An 18,359-nucleotide genomic window follows, 5' to 3' on the forward strand; every position below is an offset into this window, starting at 1 on the left:
GTGCTCGTGTGCATGACAAAGTCATCCATTGCCGACTCTCAGTTGTCGACAGACAGACATGACATGTCTTGTCATGTGTAAGTCTGAGTGCAGAAAGACAAGCAGACAGCTGAGACCTGGACCCTATTGGAGCTTGACCCCCTGTCCAAGGAACTAACAGTCAACCCTGAGGTGTAAATTTGTGACATCTTAGAAGGTTCTCAAGTGGCATGTTAAGGTCCTGTGGAGGAATGAAGTCCCCTTACTTTTAACCCTGTTAGCACCTTGTAACTTGTCACTTTCCTTGGACAGTAAAGCCTGGCAGGTATCTTGACCCCAGAGGGGGGTGACACTGCAAGGGTTAAAAGGATCAAAACCTTTAGGTCTGACAGTCTGTCAAACCTCTTCCAGTCCCTGTTTGATGGATCTGTTTTAGTCTCATTTACTTTATATAAATTGTTATTCTGATTAATAAGATTTTTGTGGTTGATTGTCTTAGTCATCATAAACTTTGACCTCTTTTTGTCTGTGAGTTAACGTTGCCATAATGTGTTTCCTTATTGGTATCGACTGGTATTCATGTTCCAGAGTAAATGTTCCATATAAAATAAGAATCATATTGTCATAAAACAAGCAAACACTTGGTTGGCACCAGTTCATGCACTCCCTTCATAGGTTAGCGGCTGCTCTGTGTATGGCCTTTAAGGGTTTATTTATGTCCAGTGAGACATACACAGACATAAAGCACCTGCCACAGAACAATGAGAGGGCAAGATTGACCTCACAAGTGTCAGGAAGAATTTCACAGGTTTATCTTTGTTCTCAAGGATGAAGAGAAGGAACAGTTGACAAGACAGGCCAGAGGTATTAGCTGTTACTCTCACTTGTGACGATGGGGCGTTGTGACCTTGCCCTCGTCAGCAGGAGACAGGTGGATGTGCTCAAATCATGGTTTACGTGCATGTATTTTTAAGGAATTTAGGATGTTTAGCAGTTTTGGGGAAGTCCAAATCAAGTGGAAGTCTGGGACTTCAGCAATGTTCCCATGAAGCCATAAAAATAATAGGAAGGGGTGGGCCGAAACACAACAAAGGGTCTGAAATTTACAATTGTTGACCTGATGTCATCACACCAGCAGGTTTTCCTTATTGGGCAGGTGAGAACAGGCGGCCACAAGCCGAATAAGTCAATGTGGTAAACACGTCCGGCCTAAAGAACCAGATCATCTGATGGAAGATCTGAATAATTAATTTCTGTGCCTTATACGGTTGGACTGCACCCTTTAAAAAGACGGCTGAACGTGAGAGACATGATACTGGACAGCCTGAGGGTGAGTAGTGGAAGAGATTTTAAATACAAGCTTATATTCTAAACGACATCTGCTTGGTTTATAAATGGTATTTCTTCTGCTTTCTTCTTCTACTTTGCAACAGATATAAAAAATCATCTTGTCAAAAAGGTGAAAGCACAGGTAAGATGGCACCAACAGTGAACCTACATTACCACTAACAATGAATTTGTTTTATTGCTCCTTTAGACAAATAAACATATTTTGTGTGCACGTAAAGCCTACGTGAAGTCGTCATTCATTCTGTTCAGGTTCCAAGATGTCAAGCGACGCCATCATGGCGGAGTTCGGGGCCGCCGCTCCCTTCTTGAGAAAGTCAGAGAAGGAGCGTCTGGAGGCCCAGACTCGACCCTTCGACATAAAGAGGGAGTGTTTTGTGCCCGACCCTGAGGTGGAGTACGTTAAAGCCACAGTCAAAAGCAGAGATGGCGACAAAGCCACCGTTGAAACTGAGTCTGGAAAAGTAAGTCCAACATTTACACTAACAAATGGCAACGTGGTTGTGACACAGAAGTCTAACTTATACCTTTGACGACTTTTACAACGGTTTAAATTGAGACATTCTCTGTGATAAACCATTTCAGACCGTGACCCATAAGGAAGCTGATATCCACCCTCAGAACCCGCCAAAGTTCGATAAAATCGAGGACATGGCGATGTTCACCTTCCTCCACGAACCTGCTGTGCTGTTTAACCTCAAAGAGCGTTACGCAGCATGGATGATCTACGTGAGTAAAGGTCACAAATCTGCAGATCTTAAATATTTCACAGAAGTTCATGTTTGTTGTATTTCATGTATCTTCATCAACAGACCTACTCTGGCTTGTTCTGTGTGACCGTCAACCCCTACAAGTGGCTGCCGGTGTACGATCAGGCGGTGGTCAATGCCTACAGAGGAAAGAAGAGGAGTGAAGCTCCTCCTCACATCTACTCCATTTCTGACAATGCCTACCAGTACATGCTGTCAGGTGAGTTCAGCTCTCTTCAAATGTTGACACCATCCAAACATTTCAAGAAGAAAAATGCCCTAATACAAAACATCGTCTTTAATTTTACAGACAGAGAAAACCAGTCTATCCTGATCACGTAAGTAGTTCATTGAAGTCACATCAGAATCCGGACTTCATGTTTCGCCTTCGTGCCAGTTCACATATTTGTTTTCATTCACAGTGGAGAATCTGGTGCAGGAAAGACTGTGAACACCAAGAGGGTCATCCAGTACTTTGCCAGCATCGCAGCAGTTTCTGGCAAGAAGGACGCTGCTCAGGAGAAAAAGGTTAGTTTTAAACAACGTGGATTATGATATACACTGGATTTTGACTTTTACGGCCTAAATTTTGGCACCCGTTAAACCTGCAGGGCACCCTGGAGGATCAAATCATCCAGGCCAATCCTGCCCTGGAGGCCTTTGGAAATGCCAAGACCATCAGAAACGACAACTCCTCCAGATTTGTAAGTTTGGTCATTACAAAGAGTACGTGTGCAGACATGTTATGTTGACAACATCTAAATGACATCTTCTCACTGCAGGGCAAATTCATTCGGATCCATTTTGGAGTCAGTGGGAAACTGTCTTCAGCTGATATTGAAACTTGTGAGTACAAAGTGCATAAATAATGTTAAGGTAGGAAAATAGTTCTAACAGGTCAGGAATGAACCTTAATGCCGATGTGTTACATGTTGTCAGACCTGCTGGAGAAATCTCGTGTTACCTACCAGCTCAAGGCTGAGAGAGACTACCACATCTTCTACCAGATTCTGTCCCAGAGGAAACCAGAACTGCTGGGTGAGAACCATCCACACGTTGGCTCAATGTAAACGTCATGAGTCATACAGCATGACTGAGTATCTTTTCTTTTTCAGAGATGCTGCTTATTACAAGCAACCCTTACGACTATGCATACATATCCCAGGGAGAGATCACTGTTACGTCAATTAATGATGCTGAGGAGTTAATGGCAACTGATGTGAGGAGTCTAAAGTGCTGACATTGAGATGTTGTACCACACTGGTGTGAATTACTCAGAATTGTGACCTACATTTTTTTTTTGTCAAAGGAAGCTTTTGATGTCCTGGACTTCACCCAAGAAGAGAAGAACAGCATCTACAAGCTGACTGGAGCCATCATGCACTTTGGCAACATGAAGTTCAAGCAGAAGCAGAGAGAAGAGCAAGCAGAGGCTGACGGCACTGAGGGCAAGTACAGCTTTCAAAATACAAACCACTGAGGAGACAGCCTATGAAATCTCTATCACACACTATTGATATGATATCGCTGTTGCAGATGTGGACAAGGTTGCATATCTGATGGGCTTAAACTCTGCTGACCTGCTGAAGGGCCTTTGCCACCCAAGGGTCAAAGTCGGAAATGAGTGGGTCACCAAAGGTCAGAGTGTGCAGCAGGTAAGTTGAAAATGGGGACAATGGAGGAAATGCATTGAAATCCTCTCAGGTTCTATTGATAAAGTAAGCATGAATTTTGATGTCATCGGTTTTATGCAATTATCCAGGTGTACTACTCTATTGGTGCACTGTCCAAGTCAGTGTACGAGAAAATGTTCTTGTGGATGGTGGTGAGAATCAACCAATCTCTGGACACCAAACAACCTCGCCAGTACTTCATTGGGGTGCTGGACATTGCTGGATTTGAGATCTTTGACGTGAGTATAAAACTTTATCTGGACATGTGACTATAAAATATTGCTTATCTAACTTCTCCCTTTGAATGCTCTTCCCAGTTCAACACATTTGAGCAACTGTGCATCAACTACACTAATGAGAAGCTGCAGCAGTTCTTCAACCACCACATGTTTGTGCTGGAACAAGAGGAGTACAAGAAAGAGGGTATCGTGTGGGAGTTCATTGACTTTGGCATGGACTTGGCAGCCTGCATTGAACTCATTGAGAAGGTTAGTGCTGAGTAAAATTTAAGAATTAATTTAACAAACATGAGCTATTCTTTATAATAAATTGAATTAATTCTGATCCCTTCCTTCAGCCCATGGGCATCATGTCCATCCTTGAAGAGGAGTGCATGTTCCCCAAAGCCAGTGATGCAACATTTAAAGCCAAACTGTATGACAACCATCTGGGAAAAAGTCCAAACTTCCAGAAGCCGAGGATTGTTAAGGGGAAACCAGAAGCTCATTTCTCCCTTGCTCACTATGCTGGTATTGTTGATTACAACATCACTAACTGGCTGGAGAAGAACAAAGACCCACTGAATGAAACTGTGGTGGGACTGTTCCAGAAGTCCACTCTCAAAGTGTTGGGAAATCTTTTTATTGGCTATGCTGGAGCAGATTCTGGTAAATTTCCACTGTAACATTTTTGTAATTCATTCAAAATATCTTAAAAGCTCTTGGCACGTCAGAAATAAAATATTAACATTTTATACAGCCCAGGATACAGGAGGAAAGGGAGGGAAGGGAGGAAAGAAGAAAGGTTCCTCTTTCCAGACTGTGTCTGCACTGCACAGGGTGAATGAACTTTACATTTTCACTCCTTTGGTATGCCAGATGAACCATTATGCCTTTGCATATAATGAATTTTTCTGCTGTTATAGGAGAACTTGAACAAACTGATGACCAACCTCAGATCAACTCACCCCCACTTTGTGCGCTGTCTCATCCCCAATGAGACCAAGACTCCTGGGGCGATGGACAATAACCTGGTCATGCACCAGCTGCGCTGTAATGGTGTGCTGGAGGGCATCAGGATCTGCAGGAAGGGATTCCCCAACAGGATCCAGTATGGAGACTTTAAACAAAGGCAAGAAAACTCTTTATTTGTTGTTCTTTCACAAATCTTGCAAGGCATTTGGACACAGTGATCAGTGATGTAACTTTTTCTGTGTTCTGGGTCTTTCACCATCAAACACCATTTTGGAGACAACTAGGCCAGGATTGTTCAGGCCCCAGCTTGTGTCCAAGTACTGCATGTGGTTCTCTTCAGTTCCTTCAGTCTCCTTCGTCAACACCAAATCATCCCCAGTCCCTAGTCTTTCCAGGGGGCAGTTAATTCCAGCAGGACGACCTGCCTTGTTGTTTTAGATATCAGGGCTAAATCACACCTGAATGCGGTTTGTGATGGTATCTGAGAATAGATACCAGTAGAGTCTTTCCGCCCGGTGCCTTGAGATCTCCTTCCTTGGGCATGTAGGGTGTCTGCCAGAAAAGGTTTGCAAATTCATTCAGTCACGATTTATGGTTGTATCATTTCAGATACCGCATCCTGAATCCGAACGCCATCCCTGAGGGACAGTTCATAGACAACAAGAAAGCAGCAGAAAAACTGCTGGGCTCTCTGGACATTGATCATGAGCAGTATAAACTGGGACACACGAAGGTTGGTTCTGTCTCTACAATAAGAGTTAGGTTGAACACTGGAAATAATAATTGTAAAAGGGATACAATTGTACAGGTTACAAAAGACCTTCTGTTGTTTTTAGGTGTTCTTCAAAGCTGGTCTGCTGGGTGTTCTTGAGGAGATGAGAGACGATCGTCTCGCTCTCATCATCACTGGAATTCAAGCGCGAGCCAGAGGACTACTCGCCAGGATTGAGTTCCAGAAGATTGTTGAGCGCAGGTTGGTGCATTACTATTAACATTTCTAGTTAAAAAATGGAAAGTACAAAAGCTTACTGACGTTGTCTCCAGGGATGCCTTGCTGGTGATCCAGTGGAACGTCCGTGCCTTCATGGGTGTCAAGAATTGGCCCTGGATGAAGATGTACTTCAAGATCAAACCTCTGCTAAAATCAGCTGAGACTGAGAAGGAGATGGCAAACATGAAGGAGGAGTTCACAAAGCTGAAAGAGGCTTATGCTAAATCTGAGGCCCGTAAGAAAGAGCTGGAGGAAAAGATGGTCACCCTTCTCCAAGAGAAGAACGACCTGCAGCTCCAAGTCCAATCTGTAAGATCGGTCATTCAGTTTACCCAAAACACAAAGCAATATACTTGCAAAAATGTGACTGTTAAATCTGCTGTCTTCAGGAACAAGACAATCTTGCAGATGCGGAGGAGCGCTGTGAGGGTCTGATCAAGAGTAAGATCCAGCTTGAGGCCAAAGCCAAAGAGCTGACGGAGAGGCTGGAAGATGAAGAGGAGATGAATGCAGAGCTCACTGCCAAGAAGAGGAAGCTGGAGGACGAGTGTTCAGAACTCAAGAAGGACATTGATGATCTGGAGCTGACTCTGGCTAAAGTGGAAAAGGAAAAGCACGCCACAGAGAACAAGGTGACAAAGTATTTTAACAAGCATTGACAGATCATATTTCCAACCAGATGAGTTGTTCTAACTAGATATTAATTTAGGTTAAAAACCTGACTGAAGAGATGGCAGCTTTGGATGAAATTATTGCTAAGCTGACCAAAGAGAAGAAAGCTCTTCAGGAGGCTCATCAGCAAACACTGGACGACCTGCAGAGTGAAGAGGACAAAGTCAACACTCTGACCAAGGCCAAAGTCAAGCTGGAGCAGCAAGTTGATGATGTGAGTAGAAACGGTGCAAATAAATCACATGGTTTGAAGACACAACTTATGGATTCATGGTTTGTGATGATTTGTCTGTTAGCTTGAAGGATCACTGGAGCAAGAGAAGAAAGTGAGGATGGATCTGGAAAGAGCCAAAAGAAAATTGGAAGGGGACTTAAAGTTAACCCAAGAAAATGTGATGGATCTGGAGAATGACAAGCAGCAGCTGGAGGAAAAACTCAAAAAGTAAAACCAATCTTTCACAGTCACAAACATGGTGCACTTTATGCTACAACAGCTGAGTGCTAACGTGCACCATTTGTCATTAAATGCAGGAAAGACTTTGAACTCAGCCAACAGCTAAGTAAGATTGAGGATGAACAGGCCTTAGGAGCTCAACTCCACAAGAAACTGAAGGAGTTACAGGTAACTGCACACACAGGTTTCATTTGGTGCTTTATTATGTTTTCATTGTGAGAATCTACTCAAAATGTACAATCATGTGATGAAATCCATCAAGGCTCGCATTGAAGAGCTGGAGGAGGAGCTGGAGGCAGAGCGAGCTGCCCGAGCCAAGGTGGAGAAACAGAGGGCTGACTTGGCCAGAGAGCTGGAGGAGATCAGTGAGAGGCTGGAGGAGGCCGGAGGAGCCACTGCTGCCCAGATCGAGATGAACAAGAAGAGGGAGGCTGAGTTTCAGAAGATGCGCAGAGACCTTGAAGAGGCCACTCTGCAGCATGAAGCCACTGTTGCTACACTGAGAAAGAAGAACGCAGATAGTGTGGCTGACCTGGGAGAGCAGATTGACAACCTGCAAAGAGTCAAACAGAAGCTGGAGAAAGAGAAGAGCGAGCTCAGACTGGAGCTGGATGATGTCGTCTCCAACATGGAGCAAATTGTCAAAGTTAAAGTGAGTGCAACCAACAAATCAGCCCAGGAGACTGAAAAGCATGCTAAGCTGCAGTTTGTTTCATCCCATGGTTAAAGAGTTCCTAAACATTGTCTTTTTGTTTTCAGTCAAACTTGGAGAAAATGTGTCGCACTCTTGAAGATCAAATGAGCGAATTGAGGACTAAAGCTGATGAAAGCCAGCGTGTCATCAATGACTTCACCATGCAGAAAGCAAAACTTCAGACTGAAAATGGTCAGAGAAACTGATAAATCTTTGACTTTTAAAGCTTAATATGTGAGACAAGAGTAACATTTTCTTCCTTCATAAAAGGTGAGTTTGCCAGACAGCTGGAGGAGAAGGACTCTTTGGTCTCTCAGCTGACCAGAGGGAAGCAGTCCTACACTCAGCAGATTGAAGACCTCAAGAGACAACTAGAAGAGGAAATCAAGGTATCTACAGTTACACTGACTGCAGTTTCCAGATCAACATTACGTTCATTTGACAGCATTTCCGTCACAGCTTTACTGTCACCTTACAGGCCAAGAATGCGCTTGCCCATTCAGTGCAGTCTGCGCGCCATGACTGTGACTTGTTGAGGGAGCAGTTTGAGGAGGAGCAGGAGGCCAAAGCTGAGCTCCAACGCAGCATGTCCAAGGCCAACTCTGAGGTGGCTCAGTGGAGAACCAAGTATGAAACCGATGCCATCCAAAGGACGGAGGAGCTGGAAGAAGCAAAGTAAGAACAGTTGTCTCCTTTTCAACAGCATGTTTCTAAGAAGGACTGAGAATTACTGCGACATGTCCTTGTCAAATAGGAAGAAACTGGTCCAGCGTCTGCAGGAGGCCGAGGAAGCTGTTGAAGCTGCTAACGCTAAATGTTCCTCTCTGGAGAAAACCAAACACAGGCTTCAGGGTGAGATTGAAGATCTCATGGTGGACGTGGAGAGATCGAATGCTGCCGCTGCAGCTCTGGACAAGAAACAAAGAAACTTTGACAAGGTGATGGGAGACAGAAAAAACTGGAGGGGAGGGAAAATGTCTTCTTAATACTGAGTAATCTAATACTGAACATGATTAAACCAGGTCCTTGCTGAGTGGAAGCAGAAGTATGAGGAGTCCCAGACTGAGCTGGAAAGTGCCCAGAAAGAAGCTCGTTCTCTCAGCACTGAGCTCTTCAAACTGAAGAACTCTTATGAAGAATCTCTGGATCATCTGGAGACAATGAAACGGGAAAACAAAAACCTTCAAGGTAGGAAGACATGAGAAAACATTAGTCATCCTAATAATACAGACCGAATACATTCATGAGGTGGGGAACAGTAAATGAAATGATTGTGCACAAAACAGAGGAAATTTCTGACCTGACTGAGCAACTCGGTGAGGGAGGAAAGAGCATCCACGAGCTGGAGAAGTTCCGTAAACAGCTGGAACAAGAGAAGGCTGAGACACAAGCTGCTCTGGAGGAAGCTGAGGTGGGGGTTCATATCTTGTTATATCTTTCTTCTTACTCTTCAAGAATGTGTAAATTAACCGAAGAGAGTGTCCTTACAGGGCTCTCTGGAGCATGAAGAGGGTAAGATCCTCCGAGCTCAGCTTCAGTTCAACCAGGTGAAGGCTGACATTGAGCGGAAGCTGGCTGAGAAGGACGAGGAGATGGAGCAGGCCAAGCGTAACCATCAGAGAGTGGTGGACAGTCTGCAGAGCTCCCTGGAGGCTGAGACTCGCAGCAGAAACGAAGCTCTCAGGGTGAAGAAGAAGATGGAGGGAGATCTCAATGAGATGGAGATCCAGCTGAGTCAGGCCAACAGGCAGGCAGCAGAGGCTCAGAAGCAGCTCAAGGGAGTCCATGTTCATCTGAAGGTAGGTACAAGACCATCAAAGATGGCAGTACGTCTGTGGATTGTTTTCTTTGTCCTTTTAATCTCAGACAGAATGTTATAATGGTTCTGAACAGGACTTGCAGCTGCAGCTGGATGATACTCTCCGTGCCAATGATGATCTGAAGGAGAACACTGCCATTGTGGAGAGACGTAACAACCTGCTGCAGTCTGAACTTGATGAGCTGAGGTCTGTGGTGGAGCAGACCGAGAGAAGTCGTAAACTGGCAGAGCAGGAACTGCTGGATGCCAGTGAGAGAGTTCAGCTGCTGCACTCTCAGGTATGTCAAACCACTTCATTGTGGTATTTCACTGTATCCAAGATGTATACTAAAACTGTAAGATAATTGTGTGCAGAACACCAGCCTGCTGAACCAGAAGAAGAAGCTTGAAAGTGACACAGTTCAGCTTCAGAGCGAGGTGGAGGAGGCCATGCAGGAGTGCAGAAATGCAGAGGAGAAGGCGAAGAAGGCTGTTACTGATGCTGCCATGATGGCAGAGGAGCTGAAGAAGGAGCAGGACACCAGTGCTCACCTGGAGCGTATGAAGAAAAACATGGAACAAACCATCAAAGACCTGCAGCACCGTCTGGATGAAGCTGAGCAAATAGCCATGAAAGGTGGCAAGAAGCAGGTCCAGAAGCTGGAGGCCAGGGTGAGTGACGATGATTTGCTCAGGTGTGGACATGGCACTTGGCTTCTCTGACACTGTGACTTTGATTTTTTCATAGGTGAGGGAACTGGAAGTTGAGGTGGAAACTGAGCAAAAGAAGGGCGGCGACTCGGTTAAAGGAGTCCGGAAATATGAGAGACGCATCAAGGAGCTTACCTATCAGGTAAATTATACATCATAAACTATTCATCTCCTCTCTGTCAGCTGTAAAATGTGTGACTCAATGTGTGGCTTATTTCACTCTGTGAAGACCGAAGAGGACCGGAAGAATCTGTCCCGTTTGCAGGACCTGGTAGACAAACTGCAGCTGAAGGTGAAGGCTTACAAGAGGGCTGCAGAGGAGGCTGTAAGTACAGGTGTAATCTGATGCTACAGGTGGATGTCTTGCCCTCATACACTTTAAATAATTAACCAAAACCAACAATTATGTGATAGGAGGAGCAAGCCAACAGCAATCTGAGCAAGCTCCGTAAACTTCAGCATGAGCTGGATGAGGCTGAGGAGAGGGCTGACATTGCTGAGTCGCAGGTTAACAAGATGAGAGCCAAGAGCCGCGACGTTGGATCCAAGGTCGGTTTTTCACCTGACGCAGGTGTTTAAAACAACAGGGACACTGTGTTATACCACGCAGTGTGTAGCACTCTAAACGCACCTGATTGTTATCATTTATTGTCTCACACACAGAAGGGACACGATGAAGAGTGAAGTTCTGAGCTGGAACGTTCCACGACTCCTTAAAACGACGCCTTAGATGGCCTTAAAACTGTGAGTGAGCAAAATGAAGAATAAAGCACATCGAATATCTACATCTGAGCGAATAGTGGACTTACATCATTCAGGTGGTCAGAAGCACGACTTCCAATGAATGCTGATGAAAATAAACATCCGATGGCTATCGAGTTTGTTGGTGGTGTGTGTTTACAGCCAGTTTCTGCTGCCCCCAAGTGGTCAAAAATCTGTTTTTGACAAAAAAGAGACAAAAAGGAAAAGTCATAATATGTTCAGAAGAGAATTGATTTTTTTTATGTTTTGACAAGTAAAGTAAAATAGATTGTGTTAAGAGAAATCAAATATCTTTTGATGCTGTAATGTGGGAATAAAATGTATATATTACATATATAAAATATATTTAAAATATCCCAAAGATAGACAGATAGATAAATACTTCATTGAGCCAAAGGAAATTTAAGACAGATTTAATAAAGATCAAAACAGCAGCTCTAATATGAACACTGAAGTTATTATCACCTAATAAAAGTGATGGAGTTACACGACCAAGTTACCTGTGCAAAGTGTGACAACCATGCAGCTGGTGAGCTTTCAGCAGTGTGGTCACATCAGCTCGACACAGACGAGGCCTGTACCTCTTAGAGCCACAAGAGGGAGACGTTACACAAACTGTAAGCTTCACTACTTCATGGCAGTAACATGAGTAACTCGTAAGAGCAAACAGAGAGGGGACACACTGATATCTGATCAATTAAAAGCACTGACACAATGGTGAAAATGTATTTATTCTGTTGATATTGAACAAAGCCAAACTATCAACAGAAAACACCGGTATCAGTAAAACAATACAAAACAAAAAGACTAAAAAATGATATTTGTGCCATTCTTTGCAGACACATTTTGGATACAAAACACATGATCATTAATATGATTTAATGTTGGCATTAATACAAATTCTTCACACTTTCAGATATTTGTACATACAAAGAAGCATTGAGGCAAAGACAAAGAATTAGTGTAAGAATGACATAAATCAGCTCAGTCACTAACTAATACAGCATATTATATTTGTGTTATCTTCTACAGAAACAATCGTTTGTCCCGCTTTCCATCCATCTCACAGATCATCTCCAGAGTCATTTCAGATTTAAGACAGAGAAACATTCCATTCATGGTGGACATGTCTTTCTCTTGTCCTTCATGACGCTTGAATCTCAATCACTCTGTTGACGTAGTCTGCTTCGACTGCCTCCTGATGAAATGAAACAACACATGGAGAGAGTTAGAGCTCTGCAGTGAGTTTAATGCTGCTGAAAGAGAAATGCCAGCAGCACCTGGAGCTCGTCTTGCTAAATTGAAGCCCAATATGAAGTGAGATTAGCTCAGCTTACTGTTCAAAGAATAATGCACCTGTCCTCGTCTACTGGCTTACCTTCACTGGTTTGTGGCAGCATCTCCATCTAAAGCACCTGACAGAAAAGGAGATGGAATGAACAGACGTGAGTGAAAGATGAACTCTAAACTTGAGCTGCAAGTCGTCATATCATAGAAAAGTTAGTCTCACCCCTCAAAGATGAAGAGTGTACTGTAGAGCATTATGATGCCCAGGATCTTCACTGTAACGTAGACGTTAACCCCAAACGACTTTGGAGGACCTGCAATAAGACCTTCATGGTCACCTTCTCCTTCATGGAAAAACTTACTGAGTTACTAAGTTACTGCTGAACTTTAATTCCTCCTGTTAATGTAAACTACACCACAAACCACAACCTTAAGCATGTTGGTCTTTCCTCATAAACCAAAATAAAATTTCTAACATAAAACGTTGGAAGTCAAATTGACTCAAGTGAACATCTTTCAGAGCATCTGTGCATCACGGCGTCCTCACAAAACTAAATTTAATGAACAAAGCACATTTTATTCATCAATGAATGATGTCCAAACACCACTTGTTATGATGTTTGGTTCTACACTTTTCTCTTTTATTTCAATATTTATTTCAAACAAAAGCAAAAAATAATTTGCTGCTAAACCAAAAAAAACAAAAAACAAAACAAAACCAAAAGATTCATCTCAGTTCAGTATTTACCTTCAATATCAATACGGATTATTGATGAGTGATTGCCAAGCTCATTTGTGGCCACGCAGTAATAAAGTCCTCCTTCTGTCACATTAAAGCTGTAAAAGTGTCCTTCAGATACCAACGTGGGTCCATCTTTGCTGATCCTGAACCAGCTGAAGCTGACAGGAGGCTTGGCTCTGCTGGAGCAGGTCAGGTTCACCCAGCTACCTGCTGACACCAAACCTGATGGACTGATGGACACTGAGGTGTCCTTGGGAGCATCTGAGGACAAATGTGAGATGAACTTTATTCATTCATTAAAGCCAGATGACATCATCATGTGCTGACAGGAAACAAACTCTGGTTGTCTCACATGACACACTGAGAGTCTTTGTCTCCTGGGCCGTCCTGACATCTTTTCCTTCATTCACAGGATATGTGGCAGAACAGGTGATGTTGTTTCCATCATGTTGGTCTGACAGAGTGATGGTCTCCTGGATTTTAGTTGTAAAGGTTCCATCTGCGTTTTCCTCCATGTTGTTGCGAGCGTCTTGTTGGAGACTCCAGGTGAGTTGAGGAGGGGAGTGTGGACAGGGAGTGACAGCTGAGCAGGTTATAGTGACAGACTGCTCCTCCTTCAGATCACCTGAGATCTCAATTCTGGGCCTCGGAGGAGAATCTGTGCTTTGCCAAAGTTTGACCGTTTTAATGTCAAAGCGTAACAGCAGACTCAGTGTTTAATCAGAGTTTAGATTCGTGACAAAGAGAAAAACAACAACATGACAGACTGACAGACTGAAACAAAACTTACCTTGAACTCTTATTTGAACAGGATCACAAGTAGCTGTTGCTATGAGTGGTTGATTCTCAGCTCTGAAGTAGTACGTGTCTGTGTAACTTGTTAATAAACTGGAAAACAGAGTGGTGCAGTCTTTCTCACTCAGGTTTCCAGTAATCCTCATTGGATAGGTGTTAACTGTCCCACTGCTGTTGAAGATCACATTGTTTGATTTGCTGTCAAAATGTGGGTTACTTTTAATCCACACTCCAAAGGTTTCTCTCCTGCTGTCAAACTCTTGTTCTGGTCGAAATGTAAAGTTACATGGGATTTGCAAACAAGATCCATTCAGTGCTTCCATCTTCTTTGGTGCAGTAATGAAGAGGACTGCTGGCTTAGGACAAGCAGCCAAAACACCTGTAAAATGAGTTTCATCGTTAACTAAATGTGTGACAAATCTGCATGATACACTCATGATACACAAAGCAGCAGCTTGTTGCTTTGCTGTTGTGTGTAAAACATGACTTTTCAGTCAGAATATGAACAGCTGGTAAAAGTAACTCTGTGTGCACTGCTCTTCCTGCTTTATTTCAGATTGTTAATGATTAACGTGTCCGAATCAAAGTGACAGAACAAACAGCTCACCTGAAACAAAGAAGACACTCAGTAACATGTTGGCTGTCAGCACATTCACAGACACGACTGCAGTGACCCTCATCATCTGCATCTGAACTGAAGAAACACAGCAAAATAAAACAAAAACCTCTTTGAGTTTTAAAGTTGAAACAAGCACAGCAGGAACATTTGACTTTACCAAACGAGTCTGCAGCTGAAACGGAGAAACGGTTTGTTTTAAATCAGGCAGTTTGTGAGTTTCAGCAGACCAAGCGACGCACTCCTCTGACAAGTTGTTGCTGTGCAGACAGATGTGGTTCAACCTACAGATCACATGACTAAAATACTCAATTGTCTTCATTCGTCTTGTTAGCAAACTGTGAATGAGGAACTCAGCTTTTGTGCATCTTAAACTGTCCAGAGTGCAAATGACTTCTCAGAGATTATTTTCAGCACATGACTCACTGTTAGCCTGTATGTCTTATTTTTTCTTGTGGTAAATATTATGTTAATCACAATGATGACATATTCAGTTATCAAGCTCCTCTTCTGTGGAACAAATTACCAGCCTCAGTCCGGATGGTTAGGACTGTTTAGGCTCTGCCTGGACCAACCCCTAGTTATGCTGCTATTGGTTTAGATTGCTGTGGGAGATCCTCAGACACCGAGCTTTTAGAGCAGGAGGACTCACTCATCGTGTCCCATCACCGGTACAGTACTAACTCGTCCTCTCCCCCGGAGCTTTTGTGCTCCACCTTTTCTCAGCACTTCTGGAGCATGTTGCTGGATCCAGAATCTCCTACCCTGCCCTCCTGAGGCCTGGTACTGCTGCTGGATCCTGAGCCCTCTATGGTCCTGCCTATTGCACTGATAGTGCTGTTGGATCCAGAACCCTCCCCATGGCCCAGCCCGGATCCTGCTGCTCCTGCTCTGCACTGTACTCTCTATCCTCCCTGTCTCTCCTCCCTCCCTCTCCTTCTCTCTCCCCCTCTCCTGTCTCTCTTCTCCCCCCTCTCCTGTCCCTCCTCTCCCCCCTCTCCCTCCCAGGCGGTCACAGCAGAAGGCCGTCTACACTGAGTCTGGTTCTACTCGAGATTTTTGCCTGTTAAAAGGAAGTTTTTCGTCTCCACTGTGGCCAAATGCTTACTTAGTGTGGGGTTTTGCCCTGGGACCTGTTTCTCTCTGATTCTCTGCTTTTTTTTCTTCTTTGTGAATGTGTTGTTTACACACCTGTAAAGTATCTTGAGATAACTGTGTTATGAATTGGGGCACTTTACATAAATTTAAGATAATGTATGGCAACATATAATGAGGTATTGATAGTTAATGGGTACTGAACCTCCATGGAATTACATCATTTTGGGGAAACTGAGGCACTTCACAGGGACAGCACTAGGCTGGTTGAAATCATATTTATGAGATTGATTTCACTTCGTTCATATTAAGGATGTTTGCTCTTCACATAAAAGGGTTAACCTTGGTGTTCCACAGGGCTCAGTGCTCGGGGACCATCCTGTTCACCTTACACATGCTTCCTCTAGGAAATATTATTCAGAAACATGGCATTAACTTTCATTGTTATGCTGATGACACTCAGATGTACTTATCCTTAAAGCCTGAAGAAACAGAGCCGTTAGCCAGACTCCAGGCATGTCTTAAGGACATAAAGGACTGGATGACCTCCAATTTTTTATTAAACTCAGACACAACTGAGGTCATTGTTCTTGGCCCCAAACATCTTAGAACTAGAATAGCTGATAATATTCTCTCTCTGGACAGCATTACTCTGGCCCTCAGTACGACTGTGAGGAACCTCTGCGTTATCTTCGATTAGGACGTGTCATTTATCCATCACACTGAACAGATCTCAGAGTGATGCTGAAAACTAACAGCACCCAGTTTAACAGGGCAACGCTAACGTAGAGGCTAGTGCAAAGGCAGCAGCAAAACAGGAACTGAAAGCTCAAAGTGTCTCCAAGCTTAACCACCACTAACACCCACAGCTGATTAACCCAAATGGTAAATGGTAAATGGTTTACATAATTTTATGTTTGTGTGCTAAGTTGACGTATAGCAAAGGCCATGAGTTTGAAACGTTTAATTTCATGTTTCATTTTGTAGTTTTTCTCCCCTTGTAGTCCGTTTAGCTTTTCGTTTGCCGTCTTTGTCTGTTTTCCCTCCTTTTCTGATTGTATGCTCGTCCCCTGTTGGTCTCACCTGTGTCTTGCTACCTCCTCATTTATATACCTGTCCTGTCCCTGTGCGTTTTCAGGTTTCTGCGTTCCCTGCGTTCTGTGCTCCCTGTGTTCCCTGGATCTGCCACGTTTCCTATCTTACTGTGTTCCCCATATGAGCTGCCTTCCCTGCGTTCTGTGCTGTTCTTTCTTCTGTAATCCCTCAATCTTCTGTGCTGTTCTTTGGTCCTCTGTGCTCTTTTACATTTCACATACAAAACACATGATCATTAATATGATTTAATGTTGGCATTAATAAAACTCCCTCACACTTTCTGTTTCATTTGAATCATCTTTATTTCTCCTTTGGAAATCAGACATTTTTACATGCAAAGAACCACTGAGGCAAAGAAAAATGTAACAGGAAGTGTAAGAATGACATAAATCAGCTCAATCACAGGCAAACTAACAATGAAGCTGCAGTATATATTTGTGCTAAAAACAATCATCTGTCCCATTTGTACTCCATCATTTGTTCATCTCACTGATCATCTCCAGAGTCATTTCAGATTTAAGACAGAGAAACATTCCATTCATGGTGGACATGTCTTTCTCTTGTCCTTCATGACGCTTGAATCTCAATCACTCTGTTGACGTCGTCTGCTTCGACTGCCTCCTGATGAAATGAAACAACACACAGAGAGAGTTAGAGCTCTGCAGTGAGTTTAATGCTGCTGAAAGAGAAATGCCAGCAGCACCTGGAGCTCGTCTTGCTAAATTGAAGCCCAATATGAAGTGAGATTAGCTCAGCTTACTGTTCAAAGAATAATGCACCTGTCCTCGTCTACTGGCTTACCTTCACTGGTTTGTGGCAGCATCTCCATCTAAAGCACCTGACAGAAAAGGAGATGGAATGAACAGACGTGAGTGAAAGATGAACTCTAAACTTGAGCTGCAAGTCGTCACAGCAAAATTAAACAAAAGTTTAAAAGTTGAAACAAGCACAGCAGGAACATTTGACTTTACCATACGAGTCTTTTCTATTGTACGTATGGCATATAAAATATTGGTGAGAATTAAATAAATACTTACTATATTGTAGAAAATAGTGAAAATGGCTGATTGTGGCAACAGACCGAGCTGGTCGGGCTCCTTCTGCTGCATCAGGTGAGGAATCTTTTGTGGTTCTGACAACATGCAAACTTGTAAATATGTGCACACCAGAGATAAGATTTGAAATGAAGATCTGTGCTGCTGTGCACAGCCTTAAAGGGCACATTACGTCCATGTCAAATCATAAAGAACTGTGCAGGAGAAACTACATATGTCCGAGACATTTATCTGAGAAAGACAAATACAGAAAAGGCTCAGCAGAGCAGCTTCTCTCGATTTCATCACATTTCAAGCTGCTTGAGGAAGAATCGAACCCTTCGCAGTGAGAAAACCTGTCGTATCGCCATCAAACCCTTACGTTTCATCACATTTAGAGCCACATCGTCAGCATCTCAGCATCACCGTGCGTGAGAAACCCGTCAGTGGAAAGAAAAGTGAGTTAGCTACAGTCTGTACGTGATATTATCTACTTCGATGAAGAGCTGCGGCCAGACAGGATGATCTCTGTCATGTTCTCTGATGGCATGAATTTGTTGTAGACATTTTTCTTTACAGTTTAATGTCTTAAATCTTTGAAACTTTTGAAACCTGAGTTAAAGACTTTCAGTAAGAGTCTTCTGACGGTGTTTCAGGGAACATTTAAAGACT

The 18,359-nt window shown here is 43.3% G+C and overlaps 2 protein-coding genes across 5 annotated transcripts; one reads left to right on the forward strand and one right to left on the reverse strand.

Annotated features, from left to right (window-relative positions):
* The first annotated feature begins 1,170 nt into the window (after positions 1-1,170).
* On the forward strand, positions 1,171-11,122 carry LOC124049482 (myosin-6-like). Its single transcript, XM_046371177.1, has 39 exons — positions 1,171-1,309; positions 1,413-1,450; positions 1,579-1,790; positions 1,912-2,055; positions 2,139-2,295; positions 2,386-2,413; positions 2,498-2,603; positions 2,687-2,779; positions 2,858-2,921; positions 3,015-3,113; positions 3,191-3,294; positions 3,385-3,523; positions 3,612-3,730; positions 3,838-3,987; positions 4,066-4,236; positions 4,326-4,635; positions 4,727-4,806; positions 4,893-5,098; positions 5,551-5,674; positions 5,778-5,914; positions 5,986-6,241; positions 6,322-6,564; positions 6,642-6,818; positions 6,901-7,046; positions 7,136-7,226; positions 7,321-7,710; positions 7,818-7,944; positions 8,023-8,141; positions 8,231-8,427; positions 8,507-8,690; positions 8,775-8,940; positions 9,039-9,163; positions 9,243-9,551; positions 9,646-9,849; positions 9,926-10,222; positions 10,299-10,403; positions 10,491-10,586; positions 10,676-10,810; positions 10,925-11,122. Exons 3-39 carry the CDS (start codon positions 1,587-1,589, stop codon positions 10,943-10,945), a joined length of 5,823 nt encoding a protein of 1,940 aa, XP_046227133.1. The 5' UTR covers positions 1,171-1,309; positions 1,413-1,450; positions 1,579-1,586; the 3' UTR covers positions 10,946-11,122.
* Positions 11,123-11,735: 613 nt separating this feature from the next.
* On the reverse strand, positions 11,736-18,227 carry LOC124049523 (vascular cell adhesion protein 1-like). 4 transcript variants are annotated; one of them, XM_046371260.1, is made up of 8 exons: positions 17,691-18,227; positions 14,455-14,541; positions 13,843-14,226; positions 13,405-13,710; positions 13,059-13,313; positions 12,534-12,624; positions 12,402-12,438; positions 11,736-12,221 (listed from the first exon to the last, which is right to left on the reverse strand). In XM_046371260.1, exons 1-8 carry the CDS (start codon positions 17,884-17,886, stop codon positions 12,168-12,170), a joined length of 1,410 nt encoding a protein of 469 aa, XP_046227216.1. In that variant the 5' UTR covers positions 17,887-18,227; the 3' UTR covers positions 11,736-12,167. The 4 variants fall into 4 exon arrangements, with proteins under 4 accessions (XP_046227216.1, XP_046227219.1, XP_046227217.1 ...); XM_046371263.1 differs by having other exon boundaries at positions 14,455-14,570; positions 17,582-18,227; XM_046371261.1 differs by having other exon boundaries at positions 17,455-18,227.
* Between the last annotated feature and the right edge of the window lie 132 nt (positions 18,228-18,359).

The sequence above is a fragment of the Scatophagus argus genome, chromosome 18 (assembly GCF_020382885.2).
Source record: "Scatophagus argus isolate fScaArg1 chromosome 18, fScaArg1.pri, whole genome shotgun sequence".
NCBI lineage: Eukaryota > Metazoa > Chordata > Actinopteri > Scatophagidae > Scatophagus > Scatophagus argus.